The sequence below is a fragment of the Scyliorhinus canicula genome, chromosome 18 (assembly GCF_902713615.1).
Source record: "Scyliorhinus canicula chromosome 18, sScyCan1.1, whole genome shotgun sequence".
NCBI lineage: Eukaryota > Metazoa > Chordata > Chondrichthyes > Carcharhiniformes > Scyliorhinidae > Scyliorhinus > Scyliorhinus canicula.
Genome location: NC_052163.1, coordinates 114,068,598 through 114,088,556, shown reverse-complemented (window position 1 = coordinate 114,088,556; position 19,959 = coordinate 114,068,598). Strand labels below are relative to the sequence as shown.

At 49.2% G+C, this 19,959-nt stretch overlaps 1 protein-coding gene across 2 annotated transcripts in view; it reads right to left on the bottom strand.

Annotated features, from left to right (window-relative positions):
• Positions 1-1,413: 1,413 nt before the first annotated feature.
• The window catches only part of LOC119953229 (arrestin domain-containing protein 2-like), a 40,184-nt gene continuing 21,638 nt past the window's right edge, over positions 1,414-19,959 (bottom strand). The window contains exons 1-8 of one of the 2 annotated variants that reach the window (XM_038777259.1): positions 11,853-12,266; positions 7,922-7,991; positions 7,162-7,309; positions 5,293-5,395; positions 3,907-4,163; positions 3,499-3,661; positions 2,510-2,673; positions 1,414-1,498 (exon numbers count right to left, since the gene is read on the bottom strand). In XM_038777259.1, the coding sequence (XP_038633187.1) occupies positions 1,445-1,498; positions 2,510-2,673; positions 3,499-3,661; positions 3,907-4,163; positions 5,293-5,395; positions 7,162-7,309; positions 7,922-7,991; positions 11,853-12,126 (1,233 nt within the window). In that variant the 5' untranslated portion in view covers positions 12,127-12,266 and the 3' untranslated portion in view covers positions 1,414-1,444. Of the gene's footprint in view, positions 1,499-2,509; positions 2,674-3,498; positions 3,662-3,906; positions 4,164-5,292; positions 5,396-7,161; positions 7,310-7,921; positions 7,992-11,852; positions 12,267-19,959 lie in introns of those variants that run through there. The other variant, XM_038777260.1, reaches the window with a different exon arrangement.

The window sequence follows — 19,959 nt, the reverse complement described above, 5'->3', positions numbered from 1 at the left end:
CCCTGGTCACCGTCCGTGTGGAGTTTGCACGTTCTCCCTGTGTCTGCATGGGTCCCATCCCCATAACTCAAAGATGTGGAGGGTAGGTGGATTGGACACGCTAAATTGCCCCTTAATTGGAAAAAAAAATTGGGTACTTTTAAGTTTATTTTAAATAGGCAGCAGAAGATCTTGTGAGGTCTAGGAACAGTCAACTAAACATCTGCTTCTTTTACAAAATTTACAAAAATGGCCCTTAATTTCTTTTCTAAAACAAAGACACAGAAAAAACAAATCATTACAGTTTTACAGATCCTTCTAATGGGGGGAGCACGAATTATCCTAACTTGGACTCAACACTGAACAGCGGTATTTTATGCAACCTCCCCTCTCATTCTCTCGTCTTCCTTCCCAAATGCCTCTCTCCGCCTCTTCTTCCTCCTCCCCCCCCCCCCCCCCCCCCCCCCATTTAAAACGTTTCAAAGCCCCTGTCTCTCACAAAGCACCTCCCCTAATCTGTCCCTTCCTACCCATTTCTCCTTTCACCTGCCTGGGAAAAACATTTGGGACATCACTTGGAAAAGAAAAGGGGCAAAACAATAAGGAATGGATCTCTTCTTCATGAAGAACCTCTCAGCTCAGGATGCTCTGTGATACTCCTTCCTACACACCCCTAGGTTTGACACTCAAGAAGGACTTTCTCGGAAGTTGGATGGTGGGGGTTGGTTACAAGTTGAAATCACAGAGGAATTGTTAACAAGCATTTCCTGTCAATTCATTTTTCAAACTCGACAAGCACGATACAGGTTCGTGAACCGTGGGCGTACAGCCCACGCAGTGCGAAGGAGCAAATCTGACAGGATTTGTACAGCAATGTCATCAAAATCTCAAACAGCGAAGGCCCGCTAGACTGCTGAAATATGTGCAGAAGCAAACAGCAAGACCCCCACCCCAAGCACTTTCTCTGGTGTGCACTGTACTCCATTTGTACAAGTTGGAGGTGCAAAGCAGGTTGACAGCAAGCTTCGGCAAGCCAGATGTACAACCAGATAGCCGTCAAGATCGGGACCTGGGAGAGGGAGGATTGGACCCATTTAACGACCACATGTTCTCAATATATAGGAGGAACCCTCCATGCATCCTCTTGTTTCTGTCACATCTGCTGAAGGCAGGCGGATGGAACCATTCGATGAGGCGTGAAGCTCAGTAGGTGTCAAGGGAGACGGCAAACAGCTCAAGAGACAAAAAGGCTGGCCGCGGATCCCGATCCGACTTCATCTCCACGGAGGTCAGAGGTCATTCTGCCTTTCCCTTTACGAGGGTTGGCCCTGTTCCTCTTCAGACAGAAATGTCCCGAGTTTGCTTTCAGGGTGCCTGGGCAGTGTCCCAAGGCCCTGCAGCTGGTTTTAAAATCTCGCTTTTCCTTTTTTTTTCTTTCCCTTTGTTGCACGCCGTGGTGAAGTTTTCAGCAGGTCATACATCGGCGACGCATGTCTGATCTCGGAGGATGGGGATCAATCTAAATGACAAAACAGACAACCAAAAAACGAACGGTGAGAGTGAGCTGGAGATGGTTTCACCAGAGGTAATGAACCATTAGAAAACAAGAGTGATGTGATCTGCAGATACACAGTTCAGCAAAAGGCAGCAATGCAAGTTAACAAGGAATTAACAAAACAAAAAAACAAAACAAAAGCTCAGTTGTGGACGATAGAATTTCAAATCAGATAGAAACTGGGAGAAATGTGAACAATTCTGGTCTCCATAGCACTGGAGAAGGTGCAAAGATTTACTGGAGTGATACCAGAACTGAGGGGGTTATGTATATCACCAAGGATTTAACAGGCTAGGACGCTTTTTACTGGGAAATACAAGGCTGAGGGGTTCTCTGATAGAGGTCTTCAAGGCAGCACAGTGGTTAGCACTGCTTCCCCACAGCACCATGGACCCAGGTTCGATTCCAACCTTGGGTGACTGTGTGGAGGTGCACGCTCTCCCAGTGTCTACGTGGGTTTCCTCCGGGTGCTCTGGTTTCCTCCCACAGTCCAAACATGTACAGGTTAGGTGGATTAGCCATGATCATGCATGGGGGTTACGAGGATAGGGCAAGGGAGTGGGCCTGGGTGGAGTGCTCTTTCAGAGGGTTGGTGCAGACTTGATGGGCCGAAAGGCCTCCTTCTGCACTGTGGGGATTCTATGGATTATGATAGGGTGTGGATGTTGATAAGATGTTTCCACTGGAGGACAAGCCTAGACCTCTGGTCCATCACTATAATATAGTTACCAAGAAAACCCAACAGCGAGTTCAGGATAAACCTCTTTACCCAGATAGTCGGGAGAAAGTGGAACTCGCTACAACAAAGCGAGGTGTATTTATGAGGAAACTAGATAGATGCATGAGGCAGATAGGAATAAAAGAACATACTGATAAAGCGAGATGAAGGCAGCTTATCTACACCATAAATACCAACATGGAGGAGTAGGGCTGAAAGGCCTGTACATTTGTACAGCAAGATTGGCGAAATCTTACCTCTGAGTAAATAGGTGGAGGTCGATAACGGAACTCTTGTACGTAGGCAAAGAAGGGTCGCTCCAGCATGCCACTGAGCTCATCGTCCTCCTCTGGGAGAGTCAGTCCCTGGTCAGTCCGTCCAGCTTCTTCCTCAGAAACTACAGCCGAGTAATCAGGGGGAGCTGAAATAGAACGAGATTGACATGAGGCCAAGTGTGGAAAGTTGGGATGGAAAATAACCAAGGAAAACATGATAAGTCTAAAGGAACTGAACTCACTCTTAACCGGTCACTGAGGGGATGGTGGAGTCAGGGACACTCATTGAGGGGACGGTGGAGTCAGGGACACTCATTGAGGGGGTGATGGGAGTCAGGGACACTCATTGAGGGGACGGTGGAGTCAGGGACACTCATTGAGGGGACGGTGGAGTCAGGGATACACATGCTAGTGGTGAAGTCTTCAGGGTGATGTAAAGGAGTTCTGCTGTTTTAAAGCAGTCACTACCCATTTCTCATAGGACAAGAGGCCATTCAGCCCCTCAAGCCCATTTCAGCACTTAATCAGATCATGGCCCATAATCCTTAGCACACTTTCCCAAGTAAAATCTATTAACCTCAATTCTGAAATTTTCAAATCCCCCCCCCCCCCCCCCACTTTATCATTATTTTTTCTCCTCCCCGCTAGGAGATGTCTTGCTGCTGGGATCCCCTTAACCATGAGGTGATCACTGGGAGCATTCCTGCTGTAAAGCACTCTGGCTGTCGGGCTGACCTCATGGTCCAGTAGCTGGAAATGAGAAGTGGGTGGTTGTGAGAGGACGTCTGGAGCCTCTGCACACCAGGAGAGACTGAGGAGGGTCTGGGAGGACAGACTACGGAAGGCTTTATGGAAAAAAAGCGCTGTGGATGGGAGAGAATGGGCAAGCGTTCCACGGCCAAAGAGTTCGGCTCCTACGATCCTGGCATGATAATTGTATGTGAAGTTAGACGACAGGGTGAGGCACTTACGTTCTGGTCTCTCGGGGAGAGTGAGGCGCAGCCAGTCAATATCCATACTGTAATGGCTCCCAACACTGGACGAACGACTGCCAAACGGGTGCAGAGGGATTGTGCCAATGACAAGAGGCAGCTCCAGGGATAGTTTGGATGTTCCTGGGATCTCAACATAGACCTGAAATGATCAAGAAAAAAAATTAGTCAAGAAAATATTCTCTTGCTTACGCTCACAAGTTCTCTCTCTCCAACCTGCTAGGTCTCTCTCTGTTCCCTCGTTCAGTCTCTCCCCCATGACCCTTTCTCACTCTTACCACCATTCCCTCCCAACTCTCATGTTCTCGCCCTTCCTAGTCTAGTTGGTTTCCCACCTCCCACTCTCTCGGGCTCTGTAAGAGCGGCGATTGACGCAGGGACACCTACCCGCAGCATGTACTCCACCCGAATCACCCTGCACTGCAGTAGCGAGGGAGACACTGGCGGGATCTTCAGGGGGCGGCCGTGCCACGACCCCCTCTTCCTGGGGGCAACGCCCTCGCCTTGCAGCGTCGCCACCACCGATTTCTTCAGCTTCATCGTCCCCCTGGCGATGAAAGTTTGTATTTGGACAATGGCGGCTTTGGGAGTCACGGTGCGGGAACAGCAGTTATCGACCTCCGCAAAAATGGGGATCACCTCACCTGGGGAAACAAGACAAAGGGTTACTGTCACAGGGCCTCAATCACAGACTAACATGGGGAGGGAGGGTGGGAGAAACAGGGGGCAATTGTAACTCGGCCCACTGGATAGGAGGCCAAGCAATGGGTTATAGCGTTGGCTTACCCAATACAGTTCTCAATACTACTGCAGTGGGGAATAGAATTGATGGGGTGTGAAAGCAGTATTGCCCCTGATCTCCAACAGTTTTCTGGGGGGGATGGGTGGGGGGGGGGTTGCTGAACTAAGACTAAAATTGTCCCACACACTTTGAAACTCTTCACAACCATTTGGACGTGTTTTTTCACCGATCCATAGTATTAGGGAAAATGGGAGAGGCCATTTAATAATAATAACTTCTTGTCGCAAGTAGGCTTCAATGAAGTTACTGTGAAAAGCCCCTAGTCGCCACATTCCGGCGCCTGTTCAAGGAGGCCGGTACGGGAATTGAACCCGCGCTGCTGGCATTGTTCTGCATTACAAGCCGGCTGTTTAACCCACTGTGCTAAACCAGCCCCTATTTAGACCCTCAAGCTTATTCCCCTGTTCAATCAGATTGTGGCTCATCTGTATCTAAATCCCATTTACCCCCCCCCCCCACTTTACTCCACAACCCTGTATGTAATTACCCAACAAGTATCCATCCATCTCAGTCGTAACTCATGGCGTCCCCATGAATTGGCTTGGTTCCAATTTCAAGGCGCTGTCCTTTATTCAGGACTCTTCTCCTAGCCCTCAACCCAGTTTGTCTGCGCTGATTCAACAGAATCCCTTTAGTAATTTAAACACCCCAATTACATCACTACTCAACCAGCTGAACTCGGGAACACGAGACACGTTTGTGAAATTTACCCTCACGATTTAACCCTTTAAACCCCGTATCACTCTGATGAGTCGGAGCCGGGGCGGAATGTAAAACATTCAAACATGGGAGAGTTTTTGGAAGAAAGGTGAAGGGTTTCTCTACGGTGTCCTGGCCAATATTTATCCCTCAAACAACAACATCATCATCATCTAGCTGGTAAAGTGCTTTGGGAAGTCCCAAGGCTGGGACAGGTGCTATACAAACTTTATGCTTTACCAAAAAAGGATGTTGCGTGAAAATTTGGTTACCTGGCGTGTAGCCTTTTCGTTCAATTTTTGCCGTCAGTGACACATGCCCAAGGTTACAGTACCAGACCCGAGCCAATTTCTCTTTTGTACCTGCTTGGGGAGACTGTTGGGAGAAAAAGCAAAAAAACTTTAATGACGCCAGAAGTAGACTCAGTTCACCAATCACGTTGCAGGCACAAAGCCGTGGACCACGAGACCCTGGAGACACCACCCACTCATTTAAACGCCCCTCATAGCCCATGCACGACCTACCCACCCCGACAGCAAGTTGAGCATAAACACTTCTCGACCCCCTGAAGCAGAATTTCAGCAAACATGTTGTTCAGCACTGACCAGCTAGCTATTCGCAGAGACAATACAAACTTTCAACCTCTCTCCCCCACCCCCATCTGTCCTTTACAGAGACGGGTGTATCCTAGTGTGTTTAAACACTTTATTCCCATCAACGTCTTAGCTTGTTGGATACGGTGAGTGGGGAGATTCAAATGAAATGAAGGTATTTGCAGACAAAAGTCTACTGGGGGTTATGATTCAGAAAGGGGGAGATACACTTTGGGGAGCACAGAGTGATTGGGTATGGTCCCTTGGCAGCACTGTAGAAACAGGAGGAGGCCAGTCAGCCTCTTGATGTTGTTTCACCAACCATTCAGTTAGATTGCGGCTGAATTGCATCACAAATCCATCTTGGCTCCATCTGTTAATCTCACTTTTGAAATGTTTCACTTACCCTCCCACACCCACAACAGCTTTTAAAAGGGAGTTCCAGATTTCCCCTCCCGTGTCTGAAGAAACACTTCCCGACATCACCCCCTGAGCGACCTGCAGTCCATAACGTTACATAGAATCATAGAATTTACAGTGCAGAAGGAGGCCATTCAGCCCATCGAGTCTGCACCGGCTCTTGGAAAGAGCACCCTACTCAAGGTCAACAACTCCACCCTATCCCCATAACCCAGTAACCCCACCCAACACTAAGGGCAATTTTGGACTCTAAGGGCAATTTTTCATGGCCAATCCACCTAACCTGCACATCTTTGGACTGTGGGAGGAAACCGGAGCACCCGGAGGAAACCCACGCACACACGGGGAGGATGTGCAGACTCCGCACAGACAGTGACCCAAGCCGGAATCGAACATGGGACCCTGGAGCTGTGAAGCGATTGTGCTATCCACAATGCTACCATGCTGCCCACATCGGTTACAGTCACATCCCCTTGATTTGGACTCAGCCGGTGGTGAAATAGTTTCTCACTAGCGACCTCAAGAGAGCTTGTGGTACAGAGGGGTAGCCTTGCAACCAGCAGCTCCAGATTATAGTCCCACTCCAAGACTGGATGGCCAAGGAAGGTGCATTCATAACGCGGCCAAAGAGGCAGAGTGTCAACTTGTAAATGCTTCCAACACACCAATGACAGGCGGTAGGAGGGGGTGAGATTGCTGGTCAGCCAAGGGATGGAAGAACACTGGAATCTCTACCATCACCGCCCATAGCTCTGGACTACAACAAGCACGGAAAAGTGTACGTTGCCACAGGAACTTGCACTCCTTTGAGGGCTGATTCGTTCAGTTGGCTGAACAGCCAAGTGAATCAGATTGATGCCAACACCATGTTCCATCTGGGAAGGATTCGGGACCTGCCTTGTTGCCCCTACCCGTGGTAAAGTCATGCTGCTGCATTCACATCATCTCTCACAGGATACCCATTAGGAGGGCCCTTAAACTGAACACGGTCCCTGGAGTTCCCCGCGAGCTTTATATAATTGTAGCATCACTTCCTCTTCCTCTAATCTTCCTCCAGATAAAGGTAAGATTCACATAGTTCACTACAATCCCTGGATCCCCACAGTTTGACGGTGCTGAGGTGCTTACCAGCAGTAACGGGGTGTTAATGTCAATGGGCTCAATTACTGTGAACTCCCGTTTGATTTTCCTGACAGTGGCCCAGGGGCGATGAAGTTTGACCTTGACCCAGTACCGCACACTTCCATGCTTTCCCTCGAAGGATGTCACCAGGTTTCTGCATGAAGGTGAGGGAAACATTAAAGCTGAACGTTAACTAAAGACAATGGGAAATAGAAACACTGCCACAAATTGACGGAGTATATTGGAATTTTTTTGAGAATAGTGTTTGCTTCTTGGGAGTACTAAGTGGGGAAATATCTCGCGTGATTGAACTGCTACATTTCCGCACACTCTTCCTATTAATCCTCACGGTGCGTGATCAACAATCACAGTATCACTTCCTGCTCTGGCCGAGGACTCAGTCACTGTCCACCTGCTCACCCGCCTCACTTTCTCTTTCACCAACACCAAACTATATCAATTAATAGCTAATTCTGATCTCAACTCAGGCCTTCCCCGACCACTTTTCGATTTGGTTGTCCTGCGTGCTTTTGATATCATCAATTCGACACTAAAAGTGTTACAATTGCACAGAAGCCAATAGTGAGATATGGTAGGATACAGTGAATGTTACAAGACAAGCAAATGTCTTGGGCTGTCTTGTAGATAGGTGGCTGGGGAGAAGGTTTTAATCAACAATAAGGAGTCTTGTTCAGGGATCTTTGAGTGGCTCCTCAGGGAAGCAATTTCCCCTCAATCTATTGTAATGAGGATCTAAGATACTCACTCTTCGGGAAGCTGGAAGCTGAACGGAAACTCATGTCGGCCAGCCTGAAGAACAGTGACATCACCATTATCTGAAAAGGAAGAGACAAAAAAATCTTTTAAAATGATGGATTGTGCCACATGATAACATTGTATGGATACATTAATCTGAGAGCTCAGGGAATGAAGTTGCAATGGAGACTACATGACAGCGAGGAGAGAGGCCAAGGGAAATAATCAAACTGATAATAAATGGAATGTCATGGAGCGTTACCACTCACCCGGTCATGACCCCACCCACCCACAGGCCACACAGGTTTGCAGTCATGAAGAACATCCCCTCATCAACTCTCTGACCTTGTGAAGGTGCTGCGCTCAAACCCCACCCCAGAGACACATGATCTGCATCAACAACCCCAGCGCAGAACAGTAGGTGGTGCTGCCAGGTCAAAGGTGGTGTTTTTGTACGGTTTCCTCTCAGGTGAGCATGGAAGATCACCATTTTGTGGAACAATAGAGTTTGTTCTGCAGTCTCCTGGCCAATATTTATTCAACCAATATCACCAAGACAGATGATCTGGTCATTATCACATTGCTCTCTGTGGGATCTTGCTGTGCCCAAATTGGCTGCTGTTTTTGCTATATTAGAACAGTGACTACACTTCAGTAAAGCCCTTCATTGGTTGGAAAGCACTTTAAGAAATGCTGAGGTTTAGCCTATAGGAATGAAGGTTCTTTCTGTAATGTCGGAGAGCTGTGAGTATTGTCAGACAGAGTCACAAATGTAGATCACTATCTGAAATGTAACACTGCCATTTTGTTTTTGTCTAATTGTCATTCTGGGAGGAGGAGGGAAATGAGAGTGCCCGCTGTAACCAGGTCGATCCTCCAAACGCTACACTTCACCTTGATGGAGGTTTAATCGGAGGTGGCCTATTCATAGAGTTAAAATATCACATCACATCACACTGCTGTCTAACCCCAATGCCCCCCCCCCCCCCCCCCCCCACCCCATTCTCAGTGTCCCCCAGATCTGCCTCACTGCTAAATAATACAAGGAGTCTTGCTGGAGAAAGTTGCTTTGTCTCATTCATAGGAATTTTCTGGCCTATTGACTGACCAATTGGGTTGCAGCAACAATGAGGCTGATGCAATTGAAAGAAATTGATGAACTCCCATCTACAAGCGGCTAATATGAAATGAAAAAAATGAAAATCGCTTATTGTCACGAGTAGGCTTCAATGAAGTTACTGTGAAAAGCCCCTAGTCGCCACATTCCAGCGCCTGTCCGGGGAGGCTGGTACGGGAATTGAACCGTGCTGCTGGCCTGCTTTAAAAGGCCAGCGATTTAGCCCAGTGAGCTAAATCAGCCCCTAATACTTTCATCCTCCAGCATGAAGCTCAATCAACACATTTCTACACGCAGGACACCTTAACAAAAGGTGGACCCCACCAGCAGAGTGTCATTCACAAGTTGCTTTTCTGTTAGAGAAACAACGACCTTTGGACTCTCTTGGCAGGTTGGCCCTGTTGGAATGTTCCGGATGGTTAGCCACCCACATCCCAGAGGGAGTGAAGGTCACTGGCGTAATGTCAGATAGTGGACAAAATAATTCCCCAATCCTGCCAACTGACCTCTGCCCAAGTGGCAGCGACACAATTGGGTGATGGGTCAGCCACAAATCTGAAGAACGACAGCAAAATTATCAGTGTTCCCACCTTGCTGTCACAGCTGAAGGATATCAGGCTGTAAAGAGGTTTTAGGAAGATGAGGAGAATCAAATGGCTTTGGCTCGGTGACCCCCAGGTTTTGACTTCTCAAAGCTTGTAGAAGGAAAAGGAAGGTTGAGGAAGAGGGAAGTATAGAATGGGCGCTAGCGTAGGGGAAATGCGCGGAGTCTTGTCTTCAATACTGATGTCAAGAGATATGGAACTTGGGAGGCAGAAACCTTTTGAGCAGCATTCTGTGGAAGCCGGGGGTGCTGGTTTTCCACCAGCGGGGGAAGAGGTGAAACCAGGGACTAAAATGATGCCATGTGTTTGTTTTCGTTGCTTTGCGCTCTTTTCCTTAGAGAGCGCAATGTGAAAGATTCACAGGTTGATTAACAGTCTGGCAGGATGGTGATGTCATTGTTTTTGTACCTATGTGTACCCTGGGGCAAGTGCTGGATGAAAATAGCGTGAGGATCCTCACGTTAACATTCCGACAGGCCTCAAGTGTACAGCTCATGGGCTCACAGGGTGATTGGAGTGGGGGGGTCACCATCCCGGGGGGGGGGGGGGGGGGGGGGGAGCTAGGGTCACCATCGGGGGGGGGGGGGGCTAGGGTCACCATCAGCTTCAAAACCAACGCAGCGGAGTGGAAAGCGAGAGAATTATTGACAGCTCTTAATCGGTGGTAAAACACCAGAGCCAAGGGACAAATGAAATAAAAAGATCTTTGCTTTGTGATTTAGGTGTTTAGTATTTGGGGTTGATTTTTAATTGCGCCTTTAATCCGCATTATAAACTTTGAACCTGGGTCTCAACAGAGCTGAGCGCTTGGCCCCAGCGAGCCCTCCACTCTCTTTATCAATTTGTCTGCCTTACAAATTCTCTCACCCTCTCTCGGTGACACCTATACAATGACTAATTGTGAAAGAAAAATTGAATTTTATAAACCCTCAGCGGCGAGAGGCATGCCTGTACTTGTTCACAATATGTAGATACAAACTGTTCACTTGCCCCAATACCTATAGGATAACCTGCTGCCCACATGGTCGATATGGGCTGCGAGGATGGGACACATTTCTATCTAAATACAAAGATTAGGTTATCTAGTTCTTCAATCCAGAAAGTAAAGTGGGAAAAAGATCCTCCAGAAAAATCCCCCCTCCCCTGTTCCTTAACTTTGCTACTTTTGTTTTCAGCTGAAATGTTGACGTTCTCTGCTGTCACGTCGAGAAAGAGCAAGAGAGAGAGTGATCAACCCTCCTTTATATTTTACATCCAGTGGAAATCAAAATTGGCACTAAAACAGCAGGCTCTGGATCAGAAGCAGAAGAAAAAGTCCAGTAACTTCATAACATTTATTTTCTCAAAAACATTAAAAAGGTTTTAATGCACATTTTATAACTTCTTTAGATGTTCAGACTGTCCACCCTAGTGTCCATAAGGTGGACAGGTGCGGAGCCAGTTAAAAGGAGAGGCAGACAGGGTCTGACTCGCAGCGAGATGTTTAAACAAAGGCAGCAGGAACAGGATTGGTTGAAATAAACCAGCCAGCAGAGTTTACAGGGAACAGTATGACAAAGAGCACAGTGAGATAGGAGATCAACTGGTCTTCATAAACCAGTTAAAATAGATTTTTTTTTTAGAAAGGGCATTTGGACAGTGACAAAAGTGGAGCGATGGGAGCAGCAACCAGTGACCCAGGATTCAACTCAAATCAGAACACTAAAAATGTCCCAATCACAGAAGGTACATACTGTACAATTTAGTAACTCAAAAAAGTTACATAACAAACACACACGCAGCTTTTAAATGGATTCACAATCTGGTCAAAATGAAAATGAAACTTATTTTCTGTTCTCAGAGAAAGCTTATTGCAACTGCAGTGAAAGAATCAATATCACACTGTAACCAGCCCAGCAATCAGGAGTCTCAATATCAGGGGATCTTTAAAACACATCATTGCAATGAACCACCAATGGGTCATTACGAAAACAGGACAGTAGAAGAGTTGCGGTTGCTGCCCTGATTTCCAGTTGATACGTTTGTCACATTATAGCTCCTGTCTCTTTGCCTTGCAACTTCATATTCGAGAATAAAATAGTACTGAAGGAGGCCATTCGACCTGTGACTGTGCATGCTCTTTGAAAATAGTATCTCAGAATCTTAGTCAAATCTCATCTCTCTCCTCTCAAAGCAAGATGCCACTAAGTTAGAAATACAGGTGACAATGGTATACTGACCTAGTTGGAGAATATTTATCTTCTTGTTGTAATATTCCACTTCGTCGCTGTAGTTTTGGGTGTATGCAGTGCTAGAGCCAGCACTCCTAGACTCAGTCCAATGCACTTTGGCATAGCCCTCTGCGTGCAGCCTTAAGGACTGGATCTTCATTGCACCAGAGAGCTCCAGGACAACTTTCCCTGACACTTCATCCCCAGTGCTGTAAACTGGCACTGTGCTGGGGTCTGGGCTGTCCAACGCCATTGAAAACCTCTTCAACTTATCTAGAATCATCTTTCCCTTTTCTTTATTTTAAAATAAAAATAAATCAATAAAAAATAAACGGAACTTGGAAGTTGCCGGAGCAGTCTTGGCGACTCGCACTCGGGGAAACAATCGATAAGACAAGGCAGCGTCTTGCACCCTGGCTGCGGTGTGGCTGCCCCTTTAAATAGCACCGACTCCTCAGGCTGTGGCAGGCTGGCCGGAGATTGACAGCGGGGCCGGCCAATAGGGCGGCGGGCCGTCCTCGCTACCGTCCAATGGAAGCCCAGGGGCGGGAAGAGGCGGGACCTCGATGATGGACAGCTCCCCAGGAGAGAAAAACAAGTGGCAGCGCGCATGCGCCCGGGCCCGGCTGACCCACCTCGCTTGTTTTTCTTAAAAACAGAGAAGGGAACGCGTTAAGCCGGAGTCAGGCTTGAGAGACATAAATCTCCCCGCTTATTGGAAGAAAAACATCACGAGAGATTCCAGCCAGCAGGAAAACAAATAGGGCACAATCAAGAAACCTAAAATCACCCAGCACAAAGGCAAATCAACAACTTTGAGGAAAGTTCCCCAACTTCAGGAAAAGTTGCTCAACTTCAAGAAAAGTTGCCCAACTTTTATCCCCTTGAAACTGCAAACCAAACACAGCTCAACTTCAAATCACAAGGGCTTTTTTTTTTGCTCCCGAACTTCAAATATTGATTTCAAACATATTGGAATAATGTTTAAAAAGTGGATTCACTCGAGATATCTCGGTGGCATTATCTTTTAAGGCAGTTTTAAAAATGGTTCTGAACAAATACTTCGCTTGTAAAATTTCTCATTCCTGAGTTTTTGTTATTAAATAAAACGTTGTCAACAAGTCAAGTTATGCAACTTTTAATGGGGGAACAAACTTGCAAACTGCATTTCCAAGTTATACTCCTCTCCCAGAGGGATTCCTCTGCTCATTAAACTCGCTGAAGTAGTTTTAAAAGATGTCATTCCTCGACAGAACAAGCATTTGCAAAACAGCATTGGTTTGGAACAAGTCTGCCAGACTACCCTTAAGAGTTTTGCTTTTTTTGTTAAATGAATGCTGTCAGATTTTTCAATCGCTGATCATGAAATGTGGTACCATGAATAAAAAAGTTTAATTGTTTTCCTGAATGAGCTTATATTCAGGAGAATTTTGAAATTTGCCCTTCGGGGTGTTACTAGCTCAGGTTCCCTGAGCCTGTTCCACTGATTTTGAGTGGCATTGAGGTGCAGGGGGTCAGTTTCATTGCGGCGAACATCGATCTCTCCCTCAATTGAAACTTAGCAGAAAAGTAAGAGCTCGATTGTTCATCGGGTTGGCTGTTCGTGGGATCTTCCTGTGCACAAAATGGCTGCCCACGACCGCCTGCACGGGATCTGACAGCACAAAGCCAATGCCTTTAAAATCATTCATTGTAGCTCAGTTTGGTTCCTTGCTCTGGGATACTGCATTAATGAAAATGTCAATGTCTCTAATTTTCCAAATCGGTGCAAGGCAGGCTCAGGGACTTGAGCACTGTTGCCATCTGGTGGCTTTGGGATAAAGTTTTTTTTTAATACAAGGATTTGAATTCAAAAAGCCCCCTTAAATACTTACATTTATATATCTAATTTTGACATTTTGCAGGAGCATTATTTCCAGCATCCTCTGGTGCTTTGCTTTTGTTACAGATTTGAGGATAAGTGGCCATTAACTCGGTTGAAAAAGTGAGCATTGTGGAGGAGGAGAGAGAAGTTGTGCCGTGGAGTGATCCCAGTATAGAAAGCCATTCGGCCCCTCGAATTTATACCACCTCTTGTGTGGATGAATCTGTCCCAAAAGGGGCAGCATGTTGGCACAGTGGTTAGCGCCGTTGCCTCTCAATGCCAGGGACCCGGGTTGAATTCCAGCCTTGGATGGCTGTGTGGAGTTTGCACGTTCTCCCCGTGTCTGTGTGGGTTTCCTCAGGGCTCCGGTTTCCTCCCAGTCCAAAAGCGTGCAGGTTAGGTGGATTGGCCATGCTAAATTGTCCCTCAGTGTCTCAAGATGGTGCAGGTTATATGGGGATAGGGTGGGGGAGTGGTGCTGGATAGGGCCCAATCAGATGGTCGGTGCAGACTCAATGGGCTGAATGGCCTCTTTCTGCACTGAAGGGATTTTATAGATTCTATGAATTCCAGAGCCGAGTGCCTTGGAGTGGTTCACATCAGGGATATGCAAACTGGTTTTCCAACAGGTAAATATTATTCCCCAACCCCATCATAAGAATTAGTGCAAATATCTTGGGTGGGATTCTCTGATCCTGAGGCTAAGTGTTGACGCCGTCAGACACAGCGTCGCAGGGAGGTGAGATAGAGGATGGTCTATGGGCAGACGCATTGAGTAGAGTCAACAAGTCTGCAACATGTGCCAGGCTCAGTCTGATACAATTTAAGGTTGTTCACCGGGCTCACGTGACAGTGGCCTGGATGAGCAGGTTCTTTGGGATGGAGGACAGGTGCGCAATGTGTGTGCCGGGGGGCCAGCGAACCATGTCTCCATGTTTTGGAAATGTCCAAAGCTTAGGGGACTTTGGCAGAGGTTTGCGGACAGTGTTAAAAACAAGGGTGGCACTGAGTGCAGAGGTGGCGGTTTTCGGAGTGTCGGAAGACCCAGGAATCCAGGAGGAGAAAGAGGCAGGAGTTCTGGCCTTTGCTTCCCTGGTAGCCCGGAGACGGACATTATTAGCTTGGAGGGACTTAAAGCCCCCGAAGTCGGAGGCCTGACTATCGGACATGGCTAGCTTTCTCTGTAGGGAGAAAATCAAGTTCGCCTGGAGAGGGTCAATGTTAGGGTTCGCCCGGATGTGGCAACCGTTCGTCGACTTTTCCGTGGAAAATTAGTCAGCAGATGGGGGGGGGGGGGGTAGTTCAGATTAGAGTAAGGGGGTAAAAAGGGTGGGACCTGTATGAGAGGTAAACGGCTTTTGCACTATGTTGATGTTTTCATGTATATTGTTTATCTTGTTACTATACCAAAAATACCTCAATAAAATATCTATTAAAAAAAAAGAAAGGCCGTCGCGTTTCTCTACGGCGTCGACACGGCCCCAGGATCAGCATTTCTGGCCCCTACAGAGGGCCAGCACGGCACTGGAGCAGTCCACGCTGCTCCAGCTGCTGCTCCAGCTGCTGCTCCAGCTGCTGCTCCAGCTGCTGCTCCAGCTGCTGCTCCAGCTGCTGCTCCAGCTGCTGCTCCAGCTGCTGCTCCAGCTGCTGATCCAGCCGTGGAATGTGCGCCGGGGATGCGCGCATGCGTAGTGGGTCCGGCGCGAACCCGCACATGCGCAGACCCACTGCCGCAATTTCTGCGCAAACGCAGTGTCTCCCCTGTCCGTGCCGGCCCCGACGCAACATGGTGCATTAGTACAGGGGCCGAAGCGGAAGAAAGGAGGCCGGGAGACAGAGGCCCCCCGCCAATCGGTGGGCCCGATTGCGGGCCAGGCGACATCAGAGACTCCTCCCGAGGTCGGACCTCCCCCCCCCCCCCCTACAGGCTGCTACCCGACCCTTCAAGGCTGAGTTCCCGCCAGCTGAGAGCAGGTGTGGACGGCGCCAGTGGGACTCAGCGCCGGAGAATCGCCGCAACCGCGCCACAACGATGGGCAGCGATTCTCCGAGGTGCGGAGAATCGCCGCCACTTGCGCCAGCGCGTTTGATGCAGCGCCGGCAGCGGGCCCCTGGAATCGGCGGGGCCGGCGATTCTCAGGCCCAGATGGCCCGAGTGGCTGCGCGGAAACGGCGGAGTCCTGCCAGCTGGTCACTGCACGAAGGGCCGGGGGCGGCCTATGGGGCGGGGAAAAGCGATCCTTCACCCGGTGGGGGGGGGGGGTGGGGGGGCTCTGATGGGGTCTGACACGCGATCGGTACCCACCAATCGGCAGGCCGGCCTCTCCCCTCCCCCCCCCCTCCCCCCACCCGGGTCTAGATTGTTGCACGGCCAGTCCCTGAACACCGGCGCCATGTTGAGTCGGGGCTGGCGCGCAGAAGAAGTCTCCCGTGCATGCGCGGGTTGGCGCGGTGCCAATTTGGCACCGGGAAGGGAGGTTGGAGCGGCGTGAACCGCTCCAGCGCCATTCTGGCCCCCTGTGGGGGACAGAATCGGTCATACCTGGGCCCGGATCGCGCTGTCGTGAAACGCAACGGCGTTCACAATGGCGCAAACTCTTGGTCTCCATTTTGGGGAATCACCCCCAGCGTTTCCACGACGGCCGCTCGGCCACCCCGGCACAAGAATCTGCGGCCGATTGCGTAGAGCGGCCCCTAACCGGCGCCGTGCCAACCACGCCGGTGTCAATGGTGCCGATTCTCCACTCTGCGGAGAATGGCGTGCCGGCATCAGGGCGGCGTGGCGCGATTCGCACTGGTCGCGGGGATTCTCTGGCCTGTCCCTGGGCTGAGAGAATCCCACCCCACAATCTTTATCCATCCTATCTCGAAAGCCCATTCGCTGGTCTCACCTGCGAGTGTACCTGAGGTTGCTACCATTGGCTTGTACCCTGAACTGGGTGAGGATTGGTGGTGTGGGAAAAATCCGCCCAGCTCCCTGCTCCTGATGGATGTTTAATGGCCTCTGCTCACGTTCATACGTGGGGCAACATCCGGATTAAGTCCGTCGTGAAGACCTTGCAGTCAAACAGTCGGTTGACAAGTGTTCATTGTCCAGTCTCTCCAATGAAAAGAGACAATCCAAGTGAGGTTTAGGAGAGAGGTGACCATGGAATCCCCAGTGGGCGGTACTCCGTCCTCCGAGTCAGGCTTCATTTCAGAGGTTTCAGACACTATCAGCGAGGGAGTGCTGCATTTTGTGGGAGGTGCCGTCCTTTTGGAGGAGATAATAAAGTGCTGGAGAAGATGCACAAAAGAGATTTTAGAATAATAACAGGAGGGGCAGCACGATGGCTCAGTGGTTTGCACTACTACCTCACGGCGTCGAGGACCTGTGTTCGATCCCGACTCTGGGTCACTGTCCGTGTGGAGTTTGCACATTCTCCCCGTGTCTGTGTAGGTCTCACCCCCACAACCCAAAGATGTGCAGGGTAGGTGGATTGGCCACGCTAAATTACCCTTTAATTGGAATAAAAATGAATTGGGTACTCTAAATTTATTTTAAAAAAGAACAGTAACAGGACCTGGAGGTTAGAGTCATCAGGAAATAGGTGTTCAGAAGATTCATGGGGGGTTGATGGAGTGGATGAGGGGAGGGGGATTGAGGAGGGTTATTTCTCTGACAGTCATTTGGGTTTTGACTTTGTCTCACCTTTTGGATGGAGTTGGCGGCCATCTTGGGTGGGTCTTGGTATTTGGAGTGGATGTGGGATAATCCTTCATGGTGTAAATGGCTGACTCTGAGGAGAGGGTCCCGATCAGGTTGATCATGTGGAACGTGCGGGGGTTGGGGGTCCACTGAAGAGGTAAAGAGTTTTCTCTCAACTGAAGAGTTTAAGGGCAGATGTTCTTTTACATGAGACCCATTTACGGGTGAGGGACCACACCAGTTTGGAAGGAGTCGGTGAGCCAGATATTTCTCCTTGACTTCGACAGTCGGACCCGGGGGTGGCAATTTTAACTAACAAGCGGATTTGCTTCTTCGTGGATATGTTGGGCAGCATGGTAGCATGGTGGTTGGCATAAATGCTTCACAGCTCCAGGGTCCCAGGTTCGATTCCCGGCTGGGTCACTGTCTGTGCGGAGTCTGCACGTCCTCCCCGTGTGTGCGTGGGTTTCCTCCGGGTGCTCCGGTTTCCTCCCACAGTCCAAAGATGTGCGGGTTAGGTGGATTGGCCATGATAAATTGCCCGTAGTGTCCTAAAAAGTAAGGTTAAGGGGGGAGTTGTTGGGTTACAGGTATAGGGTGGATACGTGGGTTTGAGTAGGGTGATCATGGCTCGGTACAACATCGAGGGCCGAAGGGCCTGTTCTGTGCTGTACTGTTCTATGTTCTATGTTTGTAGCAGATTTGGGTGGCAGGTATGTGATTGTAACTGGGTCATTGGCGGGTTAGTTGATGGTATTGGTGAATGTATATGCCCCGAATTGGAACGGTGGGGCATTTATAAGGAAGCTGTTGGCCTCCATCCTGAATTTGGGCACACATCAGCCGATCCTGGGGGGGGGGGGGGGGAATTGTCACTGAGTGCGGGAGCCGAAGTTAGACCTCTCGAGGCTGAAGCCGTTAGTTCCTTCGGGGGTAGCAAAGGCACTGTTAGTGTTTATTGAAGAGATGGGAGAGGGGTAGGGAGGGGGGGGGGGGGGTGGGGGTGCGGGGGGGTAGATCCGTGGCGGTTCATGCTCCCAGCAGATAAAGAATTCTCGTTCTGTTTCCCAGTTCGTAAGGTATACTCAGGAAAGACATTTTGTTGACAGGAAGGTCTCTTCTTCTCACACAGTGGGGAAAGCAGAATTTTTGGCTACAGTCATTTTGGACCATGCTCCGCATTTGTTGGCCCTGGTTATAGAAGTGGGGTCTATTCAACGTCCGGCATGGAGGTTGGACATGGGGCTACTGGCAGTTATGGGGTTTTGTGGGCACATTGTTAAAGCTATAGATGAATATGTAAGGTTTAATGAGGTTGGGTCTGTCTCTTCCTTCCAAGCAGTGCGAGGCTTTGAAAGTGGTTATCAGAGGGGGGGATTATATCATACAAGGCTCACATAGGGAGGTAAGGGAAAAGCACCAGAAGCTCGATATTCTAGAGGTGGACCAACAAATATTCGAGTGACCCTACCCCAGAGCTCCTGTGAATAGGAAGAAACTGCAGACGCAGTTCAATCTGCTATCTACAGATAAGGCGGTGCGCCAGTTGCACTGTTCAAGGGGGTTTATTTATGAATACGAGGAGAGGTCCAGCGTCTCCTGGCTCACCGGTTGAGGTGGCAGGCGGCTGCCCGGGAGACCATTCGGGTCAGGAACCCGAACGGCAAGCTGGTGTCTGCCCTGGATAGAGTAAACGGAGCGTTTGAGGTTTTCTAAAGGAACCTTTACAGGTCGGAGGTAACAGTGGGGGGTTCGGGTATGTTGGCATTTTTAGAGGGTCTGGAATTCCCGATGGTGGGGGAGGAGGAGCGGAAAGCGTTGGAGGTTTTTTTTTTAGGACCGGAGGAAGTCTCAGCAGCTTTGGAGCAGATGCAAACAGATAGGTTGAGGAATTGGATGTGTTTCCAGTGGAGTTTTGGAAGACGTTTGCCGGACAGTTGGTCCCGTTGCAGTTGGACATGTTTAAGGACTCACTGACCTTGGGCTTCCTTCTGGCAACACTGGTACAGGCATCAATTTCATTGCACTGTCCTATTTCGCTGTTGAATGTAGATGCCAAGGTATTGGCCGAAGTGCTTGCGATGAGGTTAGAGCCTTGTCTCCCTGGAGTGATAGGTGAAGATCTGCCAGGATTTGTTAAGGGTCGGCAGTTACTGTCTAATGTCCAGCGATTGGCCCTGCGGAGCCTGATCCTAAGGTGATGGTGTCTTTTGATGCCAAGAAGGCATTTGATAGGGTGGAATGGAAGTATCGGTTTCCAGTTTCGGAGAGGCTTAGTCTTAGACCAAAGTTTGTTTGATGGATACGTCTGTCATATAAGGCCCCCTCGCCTAGCGTGTGTACAAATACTCCGAGTTCAGGGTACTTTCAATTGGGTAGGGGAATGAGACAGGGGTGTCCGAAGTCTCCCCTCCTATTTATATCAGTGATTGAGCCCCTGGCTATGGCTTTGAGGGCTTCAGGAAAGTGGAAAGGGTTAATAAGGGGGTGGATGCAGCACAGGGTATCCCTATACGTTGCTTGATGTGGCGACCCAGTGCCCACCATGGGCGATATAACGGAGC